At 35.3% G+C, this 23,564-nt stretch overlaps 1 protein-coding gene and 1 long non-coding RNA gene across 2 annotated transcripts; both read left to right on the top strand.

Annotated features, from left to right (window-relative positions):
- Positions 1-773: 773 nt before the first annotated feature.
- LOC146956615 (uncharacterized) lies at positions 774-9,617 on the top strand. The gene is made up of 7 exons (XM_085749516.1): positions 774-960; positions 1,632-1,743; positions 1,999-2,051; positions 2,189-2,275; positions 5,605-5,684; positions 7,286-7,864; positions 8,535-9,617. The coding sequence occupies exons 1-7, from the start codon at positions 867-869 to the stop codon at positions 9,417-9,419; spliced, it is 1,890 nt and encodes a 629-aa protein (XP_085605642.1). The 5' UTR covers positions 774-866; the 3' UTR covers positions 9,420-9,617.
- LOC146956616 (uncharacterized) lies at positions 3,061-5,143 on the top strand. The gene is made up of 2 exons (XR_015020465.1): positions 3,061-3,234; positions 3,301-5,143. It is a non-coding gene; the product is annotated as an uncharacterized LOC146956616 (long non-coding RNA).
- Positions 9,618-23,564: the final 13,947 nt, after the last annotated feature.

The following is a 23,564-nucleotide window of genomic DNA, read 5'->3' as shown; positions in this document are numbered from 1 at the left end:
AACTTATTTTCGGATTTCATTTTGGTCCCCTAACTATAAAGTGTCTCAATTTGGTCCTTTATGTCTTTTGTCGTTACCTCTTTTGGTCCTATCCGTTACATTTTAACTGTTTGATCTATTTTTCAAATAGAAAACCGTTAGATCATGTAGGTTTATTGTAGCCTACGGTGAATGATTAACACCTGATTTTTTTTAAGCCAAAAATATATAAAAAATTCATATTTTTTAGAAAATATGAAGAAAAAAATATTCCAGATAATTAAAAAATTTGAAAAAATTTATTTTTTTATGAAATTTTTAAAAAAAAGGTCAGAGTTTTTTTTCCAAAAAAAGTTTTTTTAAATTTTTTTCTACAAAATTCTGGAAAATATTTTAATTTTTAAAAATCTGGATAATTTTTTTTTGAAAAATATATAAAAAATTCAGATTTTATAAAGAAAAAAAAATTAGAACAAATTACTCCAAATTGAGACACTTTATAGTTAGAAGACCAAAATGAAATCTAAAAATAAGTTAAGGAACTAAAGCATGTATTAAGCATTTAAAATAAAAATTTGTGTGCAATTCTAAAATTACAAGATATGTTTATATATTTCATAGAAAAAAATATTCATTACTAATATTAGTAATTCGCTTCATAATATGAAAAGTAAACAAGGATAATTCAAGGGTAAAACTATGGATGACAATTTAATCCATTAATCCACCATTCATCCGATCCATTAAAACTATGGGTAAAACTATGATTAAGAAACTATGGATGACAAGTTAATTAATTTAATTTTGTTTCTGATTTCGAAGAGTTTTTGGAATTTTGTCTTTCCTGATTTCTAATATAGATTTTTTTTCCTCTGAGATTCTAATGTATGTTGCGGAGCAGGATTATGAGTGATTACAAGGTGAAGATGATCAATGATGCCATGCAAAAGTTTTTTGTTGAATTCAATCGACATAAACACAGTTAGTTTCTTGCATCCCCCTTGTATCAATTTTTTTCCCTTTTTGTTTCATCATTAAATGTTTGACCATTTTCCTCATTGAAGATGAATTGCATTAGGATCTATGACTGGTTAACTCTAAGAAAAATGATTTTTTTGTTTGACATCAAAATTATGTCAAAATGTGTTTAGCACATACAGTGCATTGTGACTTTAAAGGTTGAACTGAAATGGTTTTTTCACCTGTATAGCATCAACACTTCTAATTGAAGGCGTGTTTGGTGTCCAACACCGACACGACACTGACACATGTGATTACATTCAATTATGTCATATTGGGTGTCTGTGCTTCATATAATATAACCATGTGTGTCAATGTCGTGTTGGTGCCGGACACTGGACATGCCTTTAATCTAAAAAGTCGGTCCTATATAGGTTTTCACTCACTTTTCTTCTTTTTGTTTTCACCTCTATAGCATCAACACTTCTAATTGAAGGCGTTTCCGGTGTCCAACACCAACGCGACACTGGCACATGTCATTACATTCAATTATGTCATGTCAGGTGTCTGTGCTTCATAGAATATAGCCATGTGTGTCAGACTCGTGTTGGTGCCGGACATTGGACATGCCTTTAATCTGATGAGTCCATGCTACATAGGTTTTCACTCACTTTTATTTGGACTCATTGCAGGTCCTTGTCAAGGTGTATGGAAGATAAGAGTGGAGCTACCTGATGCTTATCCTTATAAGTCTCCATCTATTGCTTTTGTCAACAAAATTTACCATCATAATATTGATGAAATGTGAGTTTTTCATAGCAAGCAAACTTTCATTGTTTTCTAAGGGACACTGAAGGAGTTTTAAGATGAAAGTTCAGGATTCAAACCATATAAACTAACAGAACTACTAACTTGATAACATTTTCCTGTAAAAAAATAGCTTCCTTGTTTTCTATCATATGTAAGCAACACCATTGTTCTCCATGGAACCTCTATTGGCTGTTGCTCAAACGAATTGCTACACTCAACAGCTGATCAATTTTTTTCTTTGATATTCAGGTCTGGTTCTGTTTGTTTAGACGTTATTAACCAAACTTGGAGTCCCATGTTTGGTAGGCATTATTAACAACCTTCACCTTACATATAATGGTGGTAATTTATATTACTAAAAGTGCACTTGCTATGCATTTGATTCAACCTTGTTTGATTGTTATTTTTGCTAACTTACATTTTTCTTATTTTCACTCAGATCTTGTTAATGCATTAGATCCATTGAATGGTGAAGCTGCTTCCTTGATGATGCGAGATTGTGCTGCATATGAACAAAAAGTTAAAGGTAGTAATCCTTGTTAAGTTTCTCCAGAATAAAACTGTAATGGCTGTTATAATATATTTATGCAATCTATGTTAAAATTATGAGATCTTCTTCATTATTGTTGACCATAAGTTGTCATTTTACATATAATTCCAATTGGGGGAGATTTCATCAATTGGTAAATATAAAGATTTGATGATGCAAGATTGTGGAAAATGATTTATGTTCCATATCAAATGCATCAACTCCCATCCTCACAAATAATACACAAAAAGTAATGCTAGACGAAGATTCACTTTTTTTTTCCATGAATGATCCCTGCTGAAACCAATAGAATATGAATGTCTTTTGTCCTCACTTGCCAACACACATGTCAGCAGCACCCACACACTTATCGTAGTTTTGTGTGCTATAAGCTCTTGGGTTTGTATTCATATGAGGAGCTAAAACGTTAATGTTTTCTTTTTGGGTTGGGAATGGGAAATTAGATTTCTCAATTTAATGATGTAGACCTGCCTATAATTTATGGCAACCAACATTGATTCATTTGTCAAAAAGCAATCACGAATGGTGAAGAAAAAACAACAACCAGTCTTTTTCCTACTAGGCCGGATCGTTTATATGTATCAATTGATGCCAATAGTCCTGTCATGTATTAGGTCCAAAGATAGATCATCTACCTCTAAATACCTCTTCATGACTTAACCTATATTTTTCTTGATCTCCCTCTCTACCTCTAATTAGTCTATTAAAGCTACTTACTAAGATGCTCAAGAACTTTATCTGGAGTGGTGATGTTACACAGACTAAGATCTGCACAGTAGCTTGGAGGGTTTTATGCAAGAGCAAGGAGGAAGGTGGTCTAGCCATAAAGGACCCCAGATTGGTCAACACAGCGTCTCTTCTGCAGCTTTGTTGGTCTTTAGTGACTTCTGAAGAGCAATGGGCTCATATGAGTAGAGCCAGATACTTAAAGCATGGTAAGCCTATTAACTACAACATTGCTTCCTCTATTTGGTCAGGTTTGAAATCTCACCTTAGTTTAGTATACGAGCACTCCTCTTGGACCATAGGGAACGGTAAATCTGTCAACTTTTGGACGGGAAAATGGCTGACCAAACCTATTGTTGAATCTCTGAACATCCCTACACACCTGCACTCTAATCTCAATATGAGATTGTCTGATTACATTTTGGATGGTCATTGGAACATCCCGGACTATTTGATTCAAAAACACACAGGCTTAGCTCAACAGATTCTCTCTATTACTCTCCCTGTGGAGGACTGTTCGGATAGGCTTAATTGGGTGGCTGCTATGGATGGAGAGTTAACTAGTAATATTGCCTATAACACTTGGCGCCTTTCAGGCCCAAAGTTGAACTGGTGTGCGCTTATTTGGAACAGTTATGTCCCTCCCTCCCGGGCTTTCATTTTTTGGAGATTAGCGCATAATAAGCTGTCCACGGATGACAATCTTAGAAAGAGAGGCTGCAATATTGTCTCAATTTGCTGTTTCTGTAACCACCATGCCGAAACTTCCTTTCATATCTTCTTTAACTGTTTGGAAACTCAAAAAATGTGGAATTGGCTGGGTGCTGGGATTGACCAGAATCTGGATTGCTCTGATTGGTTACCTCTTATCAACGGTTGCGTCGGGAATTGGAGTAAAATGGTTCAGCAAGTCCTGATCGCTGCAGTTTTGCATATCGTTCGGAAAATTTGGATAGAACGCAATGAAAGGTATTTCAACAATAAGGTCACCTCGATTGAGAAGCTGATTCGAACTGTGATTGTGGAAATCGGATGCAGCTTTCAATCCATCCAGGATACTATTTCTTTGATGCTTGATTTGAAAATCTCTCATCTCTTTCACCTCATCTCTTTCACCTCCCACTGAAGCAGAAACCCATGAGTAACCGCTTTACTGTCTGCTGGCATCCCCCCCCTCCGGAATGGACCAAGATCAACCTAGATGGCTCTAATTATGGTTCCCTTTCTTATGGTTCTATAGGGGGTGTCTTCAGAAATTCGCAGTGTGATTTCCTTGGCGGTTTTGTTCAGAATCTTGGACATGCTACTACTCTTATAACTGAGCTTACGGCAGCAATGTTTGCCATTGAAAAGGCGGAGTCACTTCATCTTCTGAATGTTTGGATAGAAAGCGACTCCTTGTTGCTAGTTAGAGCTTTCAACCGAACGGCTAATGTGCCTTGGCAAATCATAAATCGCTGGAACAATTGCATGCACATGGCTATAGAATTGAATGTTGTCTGCACCCATATTCCTAGGGAGGGAAACAAGGTGGCGGACGCTTTGGCTAAAAATGGGCAGGGACTACCAAGCTTTACATCTCAATGCTGGAATGACCCCCCGTTGTTTTTACGACTGTTACTTGCTAGAGATATTAGTGGTGTTCCATACTCTCTCTAGGTTCTCTTTTTAGTAGTCCTTTTCGGAACTCTTTTGTATTCGGTTCATGCCTCTCCTGACTTTTATTTTTAAGTGCTTTGATAAAAAAAAACCTCTAACTATTGGATTATTCTTCATCTGGTCTACTCTTCACAATCTTGCTTTTATCAGTCTAAGATGAGATTCTACCCTGATTCTCTCTTCAATGAATATTTTTATAACCCTTTCTCAGTTTTGTGGTATAACTCATCAAAGACTTTCTTGCTTCATTTTTCGTTTGGATAAAAAGTACGCTGAATGACCTGTTTGCACTGTATTGCTTATATGTATTGATCATTACTGCTTTGTAATAATGATATCAGTGTACATTTATTGTATAAAATAAAATGATGACATACACAAATAATGGCATACTCCTTATGTTGCTTATAATGATGTAATTAATGTTGGATATGATATTGATGGCTGTAATATTACAAATCTTTTGCCCTTTTTGTCTCAAAATAATTGATATGGTGCTGCTCTCTTCATTGCAACTTTTTCTGTGCTCCAATTGAAATGTTCTTCCTTTAGAACTATAGATTGTATATGTTTAAATTCAATGTGGGGTGTTATCTATTTGGATCAGCAGTCAACAACTGCTACTGAGTGCTGCTGGTCTTGTAATTGTACTTCAATCTATGACTGCTTAGCTTTAAGAGAAACAATTTTTTGACATCAAATTTTGGTGTCGAATACGGGTGTCATTTGGTTTGTGTTAATTTTTAAAATGTGTGTAAGTTGTTGTAGTAGGTAAGTAGTAAGAGAAACATATACAACGTCTCTATTTTGATCTTCAAATAACACAATTGTATCTCAGATTAACACAATTGTAGAAATGGGTTTTTCTTCTTCTCTTTGTTGTTTTCAGTTTCACTCACTTTTATTGGGATGCATCGCAGGTCCTTATCAAGGTGTCTGGAAGACAAGCGTGGAGGAGCTAGTCTCCTTCAATTGGTTTTATCAACAAAATTTACTATCCTAATGTTAATGAAATGTGAGTTGTTCCTTGTTTTCTAAGAGACATGAAAAGAGTTCTAAGAAGGAAGCTCAGGGCTCAAACCCTGGATACGACTAGTAACTTAATAACATTTTACTATCCAAAAAAAATCTTCGTTGTTTATTGTCATTTCAAATCTTATAAATTTTTACGAGTTAGGTCTTTTAAAATCTTTCAAATTACAAAACCTTACATTGTCTTTTAAAATATGTAAGACTTTTATATAATCTTTTTAAGGTGTGACCCAATACATTCACCTAAGTTTGATTATCGCATACCTGACCTAACCAGGCCAGACTTTATAGCCATTGAAATATATTATCGACAATATAAGAATGAGTGTGTGTGTGGAAACAATTGTGTTGATTATACTTTTTTTTTTGTCAAATAGCCTAGTGGCTAAAAATTCACCTCTTAAGGTGAAAAAGTGGGGTGTCCGGGGTTCGAACCCCAGCCCCTGCATATATAATGCAGTGTCCCTTGCAACTGACCTACTCACTGGGACGATTATACTTTTCTTTTTCCGCACATTATTATTTTATTATTATATTTGCATTTAGTTTTGTAACTTTTAATATATTTGATAAAAGTTAAAGGGGCCCTTTGGGAAATTAACCGTTATAAATTTATACCATTTCGATCTATTAAATTCCACCTTTTTCTTTGACCAATTTTAAATCCCATCTTAAAAATTACAAAATTTTAGAAGTCATTATATTTTTATTTTTTTGAAGGAAAGTCATTATATTTTTATTGTCTTTTTAAATATAGAAGAATTTTTATGTCAAAATTATATTTTAAGATCTGACTCAATACATTCCCCCAAGTTTGATTTGGGAAATGGATTTGGTGCTTAACTGCGTGACGCAATTACTCACCTCTACCGTCCGATTTAAAATTGATGTATGTGATGATTTGTAAATGCTTTAATGAATCGGTAATCTTAATCGTCTTATCTCAAATCAATGGCCGAGATTACCCATAGCGTGTATGGTTTATCAACTGCAGTGGATTCATGTCCATTTTTTATTGTAGGTTTGACTTGACCTAATCGATTTGGGCTTTATTGGACTAGATTAAATCGGCCTGGCCCGCCCAATTAACAACCCTAGTATTTAGCATTATAGAGGAACAACAACAAGTGTTTGATTTTTTTTAATGTCAAAAAATATTTTGTTGGGAGGGAGTTCAAAGAAGGGGAATGAAATGAAGGTATGAGAAATACCCCTGAGAGAAGAGGAGGGTTTTATTCTCATAACTTTTCAACCTTAGTCATTTATTTTCGCACCATATTTCTTATCCTTTTGAATAAAAACTCAAATTCAGCTAATTTTTTTCATTTGCAGCATTGAAATTCTACAGCAGCACCAGTTAGTACCATCACCGCCACCATCAATTATCAATAATTTTCAGGTTTCAACTTTGATCCTGTGATTAATTGTACCTATCTCTTCATACTGCCAGGGAACCCTTCATTTCCTTGATGTCACCGCCATTTTTGTGATGTTCTGTGTTTGTACGATCAACATAAACAAAAGGGCAAGCTAGGTTTTTCTTTGCCTCCTTTATTTTTGTTATAAAAGTTCATGGAAAACGGGTCATCCCTTGATCGGCCTGAAGCTGAAACTTTTACTGAAATTCATAGAAACGGTGGTTGTCTTGTTGAGAGTCGTGTTGATAGTGCAGTTCAAAACCTTGGGTATGTGAACTCATTGCCAATAGATCTAGAAAAAGAGTTTCAAAACCATTTTTGCTCAAATCTAAAGGACAAAGATGATGATTTTGTCCCGTTAGAATCGAGTAACATCATAAAGCACATTGATTTGGTTAACCACAAGAGTGATGGTTATTTATCGGACACTAAAAACGGAAATAACAAATGTGACGGTGTCCAAAATGTCAACGGTGATGGTAATGGCGGCGACGATGAAAAATTGGGCACTGGTGTTAAGGATGATATAACCGCCTCTTCTGCGGAAACGGAGAAGGAATTTAATTCTCGCAAACGTAAACGGGAATCGCCTGTAGCTCAACCATTAACAGAACCATCAAAGGGGAAGGAGTATAAAGGAGGCCAGGACATTTCTGTTCAGATGCTGAGGGCACGAGATGTTCTGTCGGTCAGAAAGCATGCAGAACCAAACTATGGATCATCATCCAAGGTATATTTTCATTACACATAATGATTTTATACATGATTTTACACATTGGATTTTTTGTGCGTTTCATATCCTGAACCAGAATGTTTTCACATGAATGGCTAGTTATCTTTTAATGTATTTATGGTTAGCATTACAATGTACTTAATTCTGCATTCATAATAAATATATAATCACAATCTACCGGTTTCTTTCCTAAAATAATATATATAAAATTCCAAACTCTCAGCTTGCTGCTAACTGCTATAGGGTTAATACAATATTAACCCAATCAATACTAATTGATGTGTGTATCTTTGTTGGATAGCGATCACAATAGGAATCTCGATTTATTGCGATGAATCAAAACTTAACCCTAAATCGCATGATTTGGATTCTGCTGTGGGTGCAACCTTGAAATGGACAGGGTGGTCCAACTGAAAAGCCTTGAAACGGACACTATCGTGCAAACTGGTTTGTAAAAAGCTACATATATATATATATATATATATTTTGCAAACTGGTTTGTAAAAAGCCACTATAGATTATTCAATGAATCACTGTGGTTTTATTACTTTGATATCAAAAAATTGAGAAATGCTTCTACTAGTTGACAAGATCTAAAAGAAGAAATTTTATTTGAGTGTTATGCAAAAAATATCTACTGAATTTTCTGAAACTTTATGCTTTACAGAAGGTGAAGGTGCATCGTGCCAAGTATGAGGATTCGGTTTCTCTTGGTCACCAAGGTACGGTGAATTTGAGACGTAGTAAAAGGCTGTCTATGTCTCTTAAGTTGCATGGTATGGAATCAGAAAAAAGTCCTATGGAGAAAACAACTGGCAAACCAGATGTTGTGATCAAGAAGAAAAAATCAATTGCCAAAGCAGCTGTGAGAAAAAAGAAAAAATCAACTGCCAATGCAGCTGTGACTGAAGAGAAAAAATATGACCCATTTAGTGATGATTCTCGTGATAAGTTTGTTTCTGTTGGTCCTCTTTTCCAAGTGGAAGTCCCGCAATGGACTGGTGTAGTTTATGGGAGTGACTCTAAATCGTTAGGCACACAAGTATGGCCTGTTAAAGATGATTCAAGACCTACTACTGAAACAGATCTTGTTGGTAGAGGAAGACGAGGAAAGTGTAGCTGCAATGTTCAATGTTCAGTTGACTGTGTAAGATTGCATATTGCTGCAAACAGGATGAAGCTGAAGTTTGAATTGGGTTCTGCATTTTACCATTGGGGTTTTGATAAAATGGGCGAGGAAGTTTCACTCCAATGGACTGGTGATGAAGAAAAGACATTTAAGGATATAATGAGTTTAAAAATCCCCTCCCAAAACAAGTATTTTTGGAACAATCCGTCCAGTTACTTTCAAAAGAGGACAAGAAAAGACATGGTGAGATATTACTTCAATGTATATCTTATTCAACTAAGAAGCTATCAGAATCGAGTGACTTCAGAGACTGTTGACAGTGATGATGACGAAGTCGAATTTGGATCTTTTGGTGATGGTTTCGGGAGGAAAGCTATCAAGCGTCCATCAACTGAATTCAAGGAGTGTTCAGAGAACAAGTAATGGGTTTGATTTGATAAGCCATTTGAGGAAGAACTTGTAGAGGCTGCTGTTTATTGGATCCTCCTTGTGCTGTAAAACTTTAATTTCACTTTTGGACAGCATTTGTGCTGTAAAACTAGCCGTTTAGTCCCAGCGTTTTGAAGTTTATGGTTTTGGTTAGACATTTGTAAGTTAAATTTAAGAAGTTTATTTATGGCAGGTCTTTGACAGTTTTTTATTTTATTTTATTGCTTTTCATTAACATTCTTCTACTAAAGATCAACTATGTTGAATCCTTCACCACTCTTCACACCCACTGCCTCTCACCGTCTTCCACCACTCTTCACCCCCACTGCCTCTCACCTTCCACCACCAACATCCAACATGGATTCCATTCCTATGCGAACAACCATCAGTTTTTCCTCGCCCAAATCAAGTCGTTTGCCACATTTTTACTCGCCACTAATCACCGGTTTGTATTTGTGGCCATCTGTGAAGATACTTGCTGCTACTTTTCCCCCATCATATCTGACCTCTTATCAAAGTCACCAAATGTAGGTCAGAAAATGGTGAACAAATTTTTGCTTTTAATGAGGTTTTTTCTGCTGTAAATAGTTATTACCAAGTGAATTATAAGATACCGAATAATGAAATGAACCATGTGGAATCCTTTTGAGAACAACAATCAACTTGTTATCGTTGGACTCAACCTTGGAGACCTTGGTTTCCCCATTTGATACTTCCCTACCTTCATGTCTAGTATGGCATCTACCTAAGAATGCATCTCATAAGTCTAAGGAAATGCTCCTTTAGAGCCTAAACTTTGGAATAGCATAGAGTACGAAAATCCAAACATGCCTACCACCAATCTAAGCATCCTCTCCGCCTATAATTTGATCTCCGAACATGTGATTTATTTGGTGAAACACGAGACTACTTATAATTGAAATGAGTAATAGAAGTTTTTTTTTTTAGGGAGAGTAATAGAAGTCATTTGTTTATCAGCACAGTTGATGTTAAGAAAACCATTTTTGAAACTGCAAACAATTTTCTATACATCAAATGTTAGACAAACAACTTTCAAAATATTATAAGGCATATAGAGTATTTATAATCCATATTTATTTTGTTTCTCTCTTCATGTTCCGATGTAGGACTTAAATTGTGAAAGTCTCTACACTTTCATTTTGGAAATTCAACTTACATATGACACTTGAGTGACTTGCCTTAAAAAAAAACGTAAAATTGGATATTGTATTTCAATCATGAGTAGACTTGATATATTTACCAATGTAATCAATGCATTCTTCAGGCACGACTTGGAAGTCTCTAATATTTATGAAGCTTAACATTCATTCTCCAACTTTCACAATAATCCTTGTCTTCTGATTTAGTATGTTCAAGTCTGCAACCATTAAATGAATAAAAAAAAACATAGGAAAACTAAGCTACAAATAAATGTTCTCCCCATTCTTTCTTGACCGAAAACAAACATGGTACTTGGCAATTATATTTGTCCACGTCCATGCCGTTGTGCTGCGATGCATGAAGCTCGCAATTATCGCCTTGACGATGAGGTAATGCCCAGTTAAATTTAACATAATGAGTAATGTTTGACCCTCATTTTAAATATTTAGCTAATGAATACGAAGACCATAAACTTCAACATTCATTCGCATGATATTTTAGAGTCTACACTTTCTTTCTTCTTTCCATTTTCAAACTTCAACTTACGTGAGCCTCTACATTGGGATTGTTGAAGCAACTTTACAGCTTCCACAACAAACTTATGCTCCCTCTCTACTGTATGTAACTATGTATCTTTACTGCTTCATTTCATCCTTAGCATCTTTGTAGTATGGAACATACCTATTACAAGGAGACACCTTAGTAGAATCAGTCTTCAACAAAAATCGCAAAATCATTGATACTGGTTGCTTATGCTTCGTGATTCCCATTAAACAATTAAAAAAATCCTCAAGGACATTGACTATGTCACGCCTCAGGTTACATAACAGTGTTTTGTTTTGCAAGTTTCCTCTAATTTGATTTATGAAGATTTTGATGGAGCCGTGTCGGCAACCAAATTCGATAAGTTCCTTGTGCTTTATTTTACTTTATTATTAGTCATGTTTATTTGTTATGATATTTCTCTTTAATTTCTTATATATGATAATTTCCACCTCTAATTTTACAACATATTTTAATATTGGAAAACCATGTTTAATGACGCTAAAAAAATGTGGTTAATTGTGTTAAGTGGATTGTTAATGAGTTGCGACAACTTGTTATATTCATTAGTCATTACTAAACGTAATTAACCACATAATTGAACAGTCAAATGTGGCTTATGCGACTTCAATCGCGCGATCGCATTAGGATTGCTGAGTGTCAGAAACTTGATATCGCAACCAAGATTGTGGTGACTGACATTTAAAAAAAATCTTGCTTGCTTAGTAGAACTGATAAAAATATATTGATTTGTACGCTACTAGAACTTATAAAATTGTGAATCTTAAAAATCATCGGAAGAAACTTGAAATTTGACCTTCAATCCCACCATTCTTCACAATATATCTTCTCCTGGATATAGCTCTACCACGTACTTAAATAGACCACATTCAATTTTATAGATCGGAGACATGTTACTCGAAAGTATACTTAACAATTTGATTTATGATTTTAATTGAATTAGAAATTTCAAATTTACAACATAATTTGGTTGGGTGCACCGGGCAAATGTCATGGGGCAACAAAAGAAATTATTAAGTCAAAATTTTAATTAATAAATTTAGAGGATTTTCCCACAACAAATATATTTAGAGGGTTGCTTTTCCAATTCACCTTATCCAACATAAAATTTAGAAAACCAACTTTTAAAAGAAGGAAACAAATTTTTAAGTTGGCTAAGGGAAATAGAAAAGAAGCTCTTAAACATAGTAGAAGAAAAGAAGCTTGAATGGTTACAAAGATAGGCTCCAGGTTTATATATTTGGACATTTGATGGGTTTCTCTTTTGATGTTCCGATGTGCAGGATCAACAATTTAGAGGATCAACCTCCAGCAAACCATTTTACATCCTATCCTCCTCAACAAAAAAGAACGATAAAGTACACTGTTACAGTTGATCTTCTCTATAAATTGTAAGAAAGGATAAACATAGCTAGTTCTCCTAAAAATATAACACCTGGCGCTGTGACAAGTAACAACTCTAAATATAAACAAAATCTAAATCACATATATTTTATTAAAAAAATGACTTCACTGCAGGGATGGAGAAGGGGCGGAGAATCTTGGACCTGTCGGGGACAAGAATGAGGTTCAATTTCAACAATTGCCAGGTTGACCCGTAAACAAGAAATCGGCATCAAACAATGTGTTAAAAATTGACAAGACTCGCTTTGGATTTATATTGAACATTTGCTCTTTCTCTCTTGACTTTCCGATGTGGGACTATAAGCACTATCAATACAAAACTTGGCTATTCATTTGTTATCTATTTCCATCTACATGGATTTGGGTCATTCTCATTCCTTTTCCCTTATTACATAATCAAGAGGATTGTTGAACCAACTTGTTAATTTAGTAAAACACACGCAAAACATGCATGAAATCGTTGGTGCTATTATTAACTATAGTTTGCAGCTCAATATCTAAGTTTGAATGCATAGGACATACAAACGATTTGCATATAACTAGACATTCAGCGATTGCACTTATAGTTATTAAAGGTGGAAAGTGGATCATTGAGCACTTACGTTGTTTTAAAGATATTATTAACAAAACGATAAATTATGTTACATTTTCCTCAACAACAAAAAAATAATGAGGCGACACAGGGTTGATCTAAGGTTTTAAATCGAAGTAACAGTCGTGTATCAATCCTTTATAGTGTAGAGAATTACGGTCAAATGTGGTTGATGCAACTTCCATCACGCAATCGCATTAGAATTGCAAAGGATCGGAAACTTGCTGTTGCAACCAAGATTGCGACCACTGACATTTTTTTTAAGAAATATTGCTTGCTTAGTAGAGCTAAAAAAATATTGATTTGTACACTCTACTAGAACTTACAAAATCATGAATCGCAAAAATCATTGGAAAAAACTTGAAATTTGACTAGTAAATTGTAAACCCAACATTCTTTGATGTATCTTCTTCTACTTCTTCTAGAGATAACTCTATCACATAATTAAATAAGCCAAATTTCTCAACATAAAATTCCTCTTTGGAAAAGGTTGAAAAATATTCAAAGCATCGTTGATTAAACATCTATCAAATTACTAAGAAAATCTACTTCCAGATTTGGATTAGAATTTAGAATTGAAATAGAAATTAAAAATTGTAGAACTTAATTTTGTGGTCTGTCACAGAGCAACGAAAAAGTAACATGAAACAAAGAAGCCACTAGCAATCTACTACGTTAGTTTTTTAATTAATATTTAAGTGTACAGGGCCAACTAATTTTTTTATTATGTTAAAATAAATTTACAAGTATTATTTGTTATTAACCCTTTTAGGGGAGGGGCGTTAGTAGTCCGGGGTCCAACCCAAGAAATTAATCTCTCAAGATATAAGACTTTCAAAATAATAAACTGCAATTTATTTAAAAAATAATAATAACAATTAACTGTACTCATGTGGTCCGTTAGGTTCGTTGGAATCTCCCTTCTGAAGGTTATATTAAGATCGATGTAGACGGTTCTTCTTTTGGAAATCTCGGTAATGCAGATTTTGGAGGTCTCTTGAGAAACAATATGGGAATTTGGATTCAAGGATTTTCTGGTTCTTGTGGTAGAGCTTCTAATTTACTAGCTGAACTATCAGCTATTTGGAAAGGGCTTTAAATCGCGTGGGACCTTGGGTATCGATCTATCATCATGGAATCGGACTCTAGGACAGCTTTGGATCTTATTGTAGATACTAATCAGAATGACTTTCATCCTTATGCAAACTTGCTTTCTCTCATTAGGAAGCTCTATTCTCTTCCTTGGGTGGTCTCATTTAATCATACTTTGTGAGAAGGCAATGAATGTGCTGACTGATTGGCCAAGTTTGGGGCTAAAAATGTTGATTCCTTAAAGACGTGGATGTCTCCTCCTCCTCAGCTAAGTCTCACTCTGCTGGCGGATACCTCCGGAGTATTTAGACAGAAATTTGCTTAGTTTTTTTATTGTTTTCCCTTTGATCAAAAAAAATAAAAAAAAATTAAGAATAAATCTAGAGGATTTTCCCTCAATAAATATATTTAGAGAGTTCCTTTTCTTTTCTTTCGGTCAACATAAATTTTAAACTTGAATTCTTAAAAAGAAGGAATCAAATATATATATTGACCAAATTGAAAAGAAAAGGAGCTATCATAAATGGTGCTATTCTCTCTTGATGTATGATACAGTGCAGATTCGCTTTGGACTTTATATTGGACTCTTGTTGTACTTCTCTCTTGATGCACTGATGTGGGACTTCACAACTAATACTATCATACAAAATTTAGCTATTCTCTCTTTTACGGTCAACTAATGAACACTCAGCCACTAGGATTTGGGTCATTCTTATTTGTTTTTCCTTTGCTATAATGAAGTTTTAGCAAGTTTATTGAACCAACTTCTTAGTTAATTTCCACAAGAAACTTATCTTCACTTTTCACCTTTTTCTCTCATGTTCTTTCTTTTAATTCCCTCTAATTTGTTTTCTTTATCAGTGGGTTCAACAATCTAAAGACCACAACTGTATCTTTACTGCTTCATTTCATCCTCTTAGCATCATTGGAAGCATATATATACCTTGTTGAAAGGAATGAAGTGAACTATCCATGTTTAGTCCTATTAAAAGACAAGTTTCTGGTAAAGAAAAGTTGTAAAAGCCTGACAAAATGTGTATGAATTAAGTCACTGGTGCTATATTGAACTATTTTTTTCTTAAAGAAAATAAGCTTCTATCATATCATTGATTAGCAATAGTTTGTTCAATACATACCAGCATAGTGTTCAAAACATAAGAACTATCTATGCATGTAGCCACTCTAGCTAACTCATGAGGTACTGCATTACGTTCTTTACTCTTAAACACAACTAACGAGTTTGGACAACTAACAATTAAAGATAAAATACAATCTTTAACAATAAAACCAAAATAAGAGAGATCTTCCATATGGTTATCGAAGCTATCAACAACCAATTTTCAATCTAATTCAAGCACTACATTTGTCTAGTCCAATCTCTTCCATCCATTTAATGGCGAGTAGAAGCCCAACTGCCTCTCCTTCCTAGATAGTTATCACAGGCAAATAAATTGAAGTTTCCTTGATTATCTCTTAGGGACATACTTATTCCAACTTTATTCTCAACAAAAGTCGCGTCAATATTGCACATAACCATTCCTGTATTTCCCCATTTTAATCTGTTTTTAACGCGCATTATTTCACAGTAGTAGAAGCGGCATTTGCATACTACCATCTCTGCAGGAAGCTGCCAGCACGCAGACAAACCTCAACAGGTTCTTCCTATTTTCTTTCCCAAAGTTTGATGTTTCTGTTTCATCACAGGCTCCACATCGTGGTCCAGAAGAGTCTGTACTGCACATTCGTTTAGACAGTGTAAACACCAAATCAACAATGCCATCTACCAATAAATATGGGGTTCTTTATATTTCCACAAGCCAGCTTTTTTCTAGACCTCTATAGCAACAGGACAAATAATTAAAGTGTGCCAATTATTTTCCATAATGTTGTTGCATTTGACACAGTTCGAGGGACTCCTCATGTAACAAACGCCAGATAAAGTTCTTCACTATCAGAGGCATTTCCACTGGAATAAGTAAGTAAGATGTTTCTATGAGAGTGTTTACAGCAAGTTGAGGACTTAACTGTAAATGTACCTTTACTATCCGGCCACCAAGTGAGTGTGTCATGAGTTATGGATGGAAGAAGAGGCATCAGTACTAACCTCTCTGTGACTTCTGCCACAAACACACTGCTCACTACCTCGGTATCCCACAATTTCGTATCCTCGTGCCAAAGATCAATTAGATCATCAAGTTGTCATTGTTAGGATAACTAAGGGGCTGAATTGTTAGGGGTATATGTCCAGTTTTCATGCTAAACATTGTTCGTACCAGCGTCCCATATTGCCCACCTAGTGCCTGCACGTAACAACACTCTAGCCATGCACATGTTTCGCCATGTGAAATACAGATTTCTTCCATTGTTTGCTTCCTTAAACTCCCTTGTAGAATGATATTTAGTCTTGAAGAACTTAGCCACCATTGTATACGGGTTTGTCACAATCCACCACACTTGTTTGGCATGCATAGCTAAATTAAACGCGGAAATTTCAAAATCTTATGTCTTTCACTTTCATTGGTTGAGACAATTTGTCCCAAGACAACCAATGAATACCTCGATTACCTCCACTGTTAGAATCCAACCAAAATGAATTAATCATTTTTTGAATCTCGTCGCCTAAAGAGCGATATAGACCTCCAATCTTGCATAGTATTGACTCCCCATTTGGTGGCAAAACAATATTCGTCTTGTTCAAATCAGGAGGAAGAAAATCATTCACCAACCAAGTGCAGAAAGCATTATACACATCAACACCACAATGCTTCCAATTTTGGTTGTTGATAAAAGCCGGATTCATACCATCAGGACCTAGAGATCTGTTAAGATCCATTTGGTTTATAGTCGTATGAATTTCTTCAAGTTGCAATGGAGCGGTTAGCATCTGGTTATCCTCCTCTTATACGCATCGATTAATTGCTTAAGTCTCCCTCTCGTAAGACGACGTACCTTTGGAAAAGAGATTACAGAAGTACCGTCAAGCCTCATTTTTAACAATGTGCTGAATACTTTTCTTGCATTTCCTCCCTGTTGAAGCAACATGGTAAAATCTGGTGTTCATTACTTTTCATCTTGGATCAATAGCAAATTTAAACGCCTTTGCAATACCATTAACTCTTGCACCCTGTCGTGCTCCTTGTTGTTACCGTGCATAGTTCTGACACTTTCTAGCTTCTGTACACAAGCTCAAATTTCACCTTTCAAGTTATGATGCAATGTTCTGCTCCATCTTTTAGTTCACCTGTGCATTGCCGAATTTTGTACATCACATCCTTATCACTACCTGCCCTCCAGAAGTGTTGAATTACTTCTTTGACTCCAGCTTCTATTTACCACAAATTCTCAAACCATAACTGTCTAACATTTCTCACCATATTAGAGTTCTTACGGTGTAAAATAATTGTAGATTGGTCAGAACTGTCTAACATTTGTGTTTCGGGAATAATTGGAACCAATTGTCATTTGATATTGCGCGGTCCAGCCTCTCCTCCGCTGCACTATCAGACCTTGAATACTTCAAAGAGGTATGACAAAATTCACTAGGATAACCAAAGTTATTAGGAATAGTGCATGGAAGAACTCAAAAGTATAGAACCCAAATCGTTTAGAAAAAGTACAAAAATAGTCCTTGAATTCATTTGTACACCATCTTAAATTATTTGCACAGACGGATGAAATCAATAAATATTGTTACTTTTGATTGAATTATTTGTCTTTTTCCTATAATACACTTTATTACACCGTTCTATCTATTTATCTTCTGCAATAAATATTTAAAGGTATTATTGAGAAAATAATAATTAGTGGTGCATTGAATTTTAAAAATGACAGGTAAATGTGCAAATTTCTACAAAAATGATATGTAGAGAAGAACCAATTAACAAACTCAATCTCAACCGCAAAAAATGGTAATTCAAATTTTGTGGAACCTCCTATCATTGTTCAATCAACGATACTAGCGCTTACAATTACAAAATCGTGAACATTCAAAATCATTTGAGAACACTCGCTTTTGTTCCAAGCCCTTAATCCCATCAATCTTCGCAATATATCTATCATCCTTTGTAGATACCGCTACCACATAATTAAGCCGCATTGGTTAAACAACTAGCAGTTCAAGCAACCTGCATGCAATTTTATATTACTAAATACAAAGTAAATTTGAGATTTAAAGTGTTGAAGGTCACTCGTCTTCATCAAATTAAATAAATTTAATAGAAAGCTGTTCAAATACCTCAACCACTATCTTCAGAAAACCAATTTGAATATGGAAGTGTATTCAAATTCAAATTCAAACAGAACAATTAACAGCTTTTCAAAAATTTATATGATGTGTACTATTTGACCAACATTTCATATATTTAGCTGATTACTGCAAATATCGTAAGTCATATAAAGTATTTATAATCCACATTTCCTTTGTTTCTCCCTTCATGTACCGATGTGGGACTTACATATTAAATATTATTTTAGTTCAATATAACATACTTATAAAGGTGGTTTCTGGATGATGTTGTTTCTAGCTAGTGTTGCTCATGTTGTAACATGCAGAAGTTGCAGTTGGATCGAGATGTAATGCTTCTCCTTGTGTCTCTAACTTTTTACCCTTCAAAATTTGAACACACGTATTAAAAAAGAATAAATTTAAACAAGTATGACAAGCACAATTACAATGGTACCATAAACTACAAATTATCTTCAACAAAACCTTTTACATCATATCCACTTCAACAAAAAACAATGAGGAAATACAAAAAACAATGAGGAAATAGATGGTTACGATTGATCTTGTCTAGACGGGGCACCATTTATGGTTCTATGCCCATCATGAAGTCCTACTGTAACAAGAATGCTCATACTTGTTGAGCAGTCATCGTTATTTCGATTACAACTTTCAAAAGGCGATGCGGTGTTATTCACGCTGGGTTTGTTGAGAAATTTTAAGGCTTAATAGCAGTTCTAGCCCCCTATGTAACACCCCGTTCTCCCAACAACGTAATATTAGTTAATTTAATCAGAGTAACCACACAACGGAGTGTCACACTGCTAATCAAAATCTCATAAATAAGAAATATCTATTTATTTAAAATCAACGTTTAGAATATCTTAATAAACTGCAGCGGAATAATTCTTTAAAAATATAGTTTCAACCAAATTCAACATCAATGAAAATCTTGGCACAAAGGCCTCAACGTAATAGACATTATCCTCAACAATAATAAATCCAACAACGAGGTCTTTTCAAAATATGATACATAAAAGAAATGAAGAAGACATTCGCGACGATCCCCATCCTAATATGTATCAGAGCCCTAAACACTTCAGCCAATCAACCTACAAGCCATCATTACCTGCACATTACCCACGGTCGAGGCAACATATACGCAGAAGGGGTGAGATACTTATCCAATAATAATAATATATAATTCATCAAATTAATGAAACAACGAAGCATATCACAACAGGCATCATTAATAATGTATATAAATAAATACATAAGCAACAACATAATTATTTTCAGCAACAAGATACAACAACAACAACAACGTTATCCACAACGACACCGATAACTCGACTATTAGACAACGACAACAACTCGACAATGCTACAACGACAACAACAACCCAACAATGCTACTACAACAACAACTAATGCATCATGCAGGTGGTACCAATCTACGCGCGTTGAATGCTAAGCATTCCAGGGCATAAGCCCCCAACAAATTGGATGGTTAAAGCATCCCAGGGCATAAGCCCCCAACAAATGAATGATAAACATTCCAGGGCATAAGCCCCCAACGGTTGAATGATAAACATTCCAGGGCATGAGCCCCCAACAGATGTGAGTATGCAATTGGACTCAACTTGTGTATATCAACATACAACTTCAACAACGACCACAACAATAACATATGTGCCTAAAACATTTATGACACACTCCCCAACTTCGACATCAGATGATACAACAACGTCAACGACGGAAAGGAAACAAGATAGCATAATAGAATGCATTAACATCATTTAATGAATGAATTACATCAACATAATTGTCATATAACATCATAATATTACTCATAATCAATTATCATCATATATTTAACCACTTCAGACATCATAAACATCAGCATTACTAATCATTTAGTATCATACTATTATCATCATCAATCATAAACAACATCATCATCAAAACATCATCATCATCAAGACATCATCATCAATAATCATTTATCATCATAACAACTACAACAACATCTATGACAACGACAATGTGCATTATTTACTATGACTCAACGACACAATAATTTTCAACAATGGAACAACAACTTTATTATCAACAACTAGCATATATATAAATCAATTACATTCATCTCAAAGTCTAAAACATCCCCCAAAAGCAATTAAGTTTTGATCAATAGAACATAAGTCAAATATCCATAAAACACCTCAACTAAATCCCTAACACTTAAGTTTGAAGTTGGGAAACCAACCATAAGTTTTTGGACTAACTTGGGATTAGTTATGCTAAGTTTTCTTAAGGTTTTCTGAAGACCCACCTGGACTATTTTTATCATAACTCAAAAACTATGAATCATTTTCATGTCAAACTAAAACCATTAGAAAGCTAACTTAAATATCTACAACTTTTATGTTTACACCGAAAGCTAATTCAACACGGAAAGGAGTGAAAAAGACACAAGAACGCAACAATCGAAGTTCTGACAGCACGCAACGAAAACACAACAAGCAGTCACCCATGAGGGGCTGCCTTGCTGCGCCCAGGCGTGGGAAGGTAGTAGCCACCTGCGCTGCAGCTCTGTGCAGTCCCATTTTTTTTCGGTTTCACCGTTTCGCGCATAAAATTCAAACCGTTAAGCGGATTTCAGTGCCGTTTTCGCCTACACGCTCCTGACATTTCCCTCTATCATAATCTACAGAAACATTCAATTTTCCACCACTCAAAAAAAATCGATTTCCCAACCTCCCATAATCACTTGTCTGTAGAACAATCAGACACCGACGTTTCAATCGAAAGTCCCAATTTTCAATCCTTGATTACCCAAAATACGTTTCAACAGAAGTTTCAGGTTCAATTAGGCAATATAGCAATCAAATAACATAGAAACATGCATCAACAACACAATTCATCATATTATAGCAATTAACCTAAAACTTTCTAACCCTAATACCAAAACACCACAATCATCAAAAATCAGAATTATACATATTATTAGTGAAAGGAATCCCACCCTTACCTTATCTCAGCAAATTCTACAGCAAAAATGGTTGGATTCTCTCTTCCTAGCTCTTCTCCTAGCTTCCTCTTCCTTCTCTCAAAACCAGTTTCTAAAGTTTTTACGTGAAAATGTTTCTGCCTCCTTTTCTTTCTTTTTTTCTCCCAAAAACTATAACCTCCCCTCTTTTCATTTAACTCCCACTAAACTCACATAATTACTATTTAATTCCCTTTAATTAAAATAAATAATAATTCTATATTATTTCTATTTCTCATATTATTTCCTCAAATAATAAAACAATATTCATTCAAATAAAACACAACTCCATAAATCATATAATAAAATAGCATCACACCATATATCACATAAAAATCATATAATATATATATTTCACATAAAATCACATATATAACAAATAAAGTCATATAAAATATTCACACATCTACTAAAAATAATAGAATTAAAATGGGGCGTTACAACTCTCCCTAACTTAGAGAATTTCGTCCTCGAAATATTACCTCAAGCAAACAACTCAGGATATGACTCCTGCATCTTACTCTCCAACTCCCAAGTAAGACTTTCACTAGCTGCTCCTCCCCAAACAACTCTCACTAGAGGTATCTCCTTGCCTCTCAACGTCTTCACCTTGCGATCATCAATCCTCAAAGGTAAAGTTTCTACCGTAAGGTTGTCTCTAACTTGCACATCATCTCTAGGAATGACATGTGAAGAATCCGCTACATACTTCCGAAGTTGCGACACATGAAACACATCATGCAAGTTCGAAAGATGTGGTGGCAAACCAACTCTATAAGCCACTGTGCCAATTCTCTCAGATATTTGATAAGGACCAATAAACTTCGGAGTCAACTTCTTGGACTTCAATGCACGACCCACACCGGTCATAGGAGTGACTCTCAAGAACACATGGTCACCCTCTTGAAACTCAAGGTCCTTCCTACGCTTGTCATGATAACTCTTCTGTCGACTCTACGACTCTTTCATATGCTCTCTTATCATCTTGACCTTCTCCGTAGTCTGCTTCAGGCCCCAACACAACACTTTCACCCGACTCAAACCAACATAAAGGGGTCCTACACGTTCGACCATATAAAGCCTCGAAAGGTGCCATACCAATACTCGAATGGTAACTATTGTTGTACGTGAACTCTATCAACGGTAGGTGACTATCCCAAGCTCCACCTTGCTCAAGTACACACACCCTCAACAAGTCTTCTAATGATTGAATCGTTCTTTCTGACTGACCATCCGTTTACGGACGATACGCTGAACTCAACTTCAATTGAGAGCCCAAAGCTTCTTGCAAGCTTTTCCAAAATCTCGAAGTGAACCTCGGATCTCTATCCGACACAATACTCGACGGGACACCATGCAACTTCACAATATTATGAATATAAATCTCCGCCAACTGAGCTACTGAATAGGTGATATTAATCGGAATAAAGTGTGCCGACTTCGTCAATCTATCGACAACAACCCAAATGGCATCATGCCCTCTTTGAGTGTTTGGTAAACTCGTCACAAAGTCCATGGAGATACTATCCCATATCCATTCCGGCACATCTAATGGTGTCAACAAACCAGCAGGCTTCTGATGTTCAACTTTCGATTTCTGACAAGTGAAACAAGCATAAACAAATTGCGCGACATCACGCTTCAATCCAGACCACCAAAACAATTTCTTCAAGTCATGATACATCTTTGTAGCTCCCGGATGGATACTCAAGCTACTTCTGTGACTTTCTTCTAAAATCAACTTTTTCAATTCATTATTATCAGGGATACAAATCCTGCCTCGGAATCTCAACACTCCTTGATCATCAACCTGGAAATCACCATCTGCAGTCTGATTACTAGCAACCATCAAGTCTACAAATTTCACATCAACTTCCTGTGCTTCCTTGATACTCTTCAAGAAATCATTATTAATCTTCAACATACCCAACTGCACACTCTGAGGTGCCAATTCACAAACAAGACTCAAGTCTCTAAACTACTCTAGCAATTCAAATTCTTTCACCATCTTAGCCGACATGTGCAACGTTTTCCTACTCAAGGCATCTGCAACCAC

The sequence above is a fragment of the Medicago sativa genome, chromosome 1, assembly GCF_051527215.1.
Source record: "Medicago sativa cultivar Bolivia chromosome 1, Bolivia_mono, whole genome shotgun sequence".
Lineage (NCBI taxonomy): Eukaryota > Viridiplantae > Streptophyta > Magnoliopsida > Fabales > Fabaceae > Medicago > Medicago sativa.
This window is presented reverse-complemented; position numbering and strand designations above follow the sequence as displayed.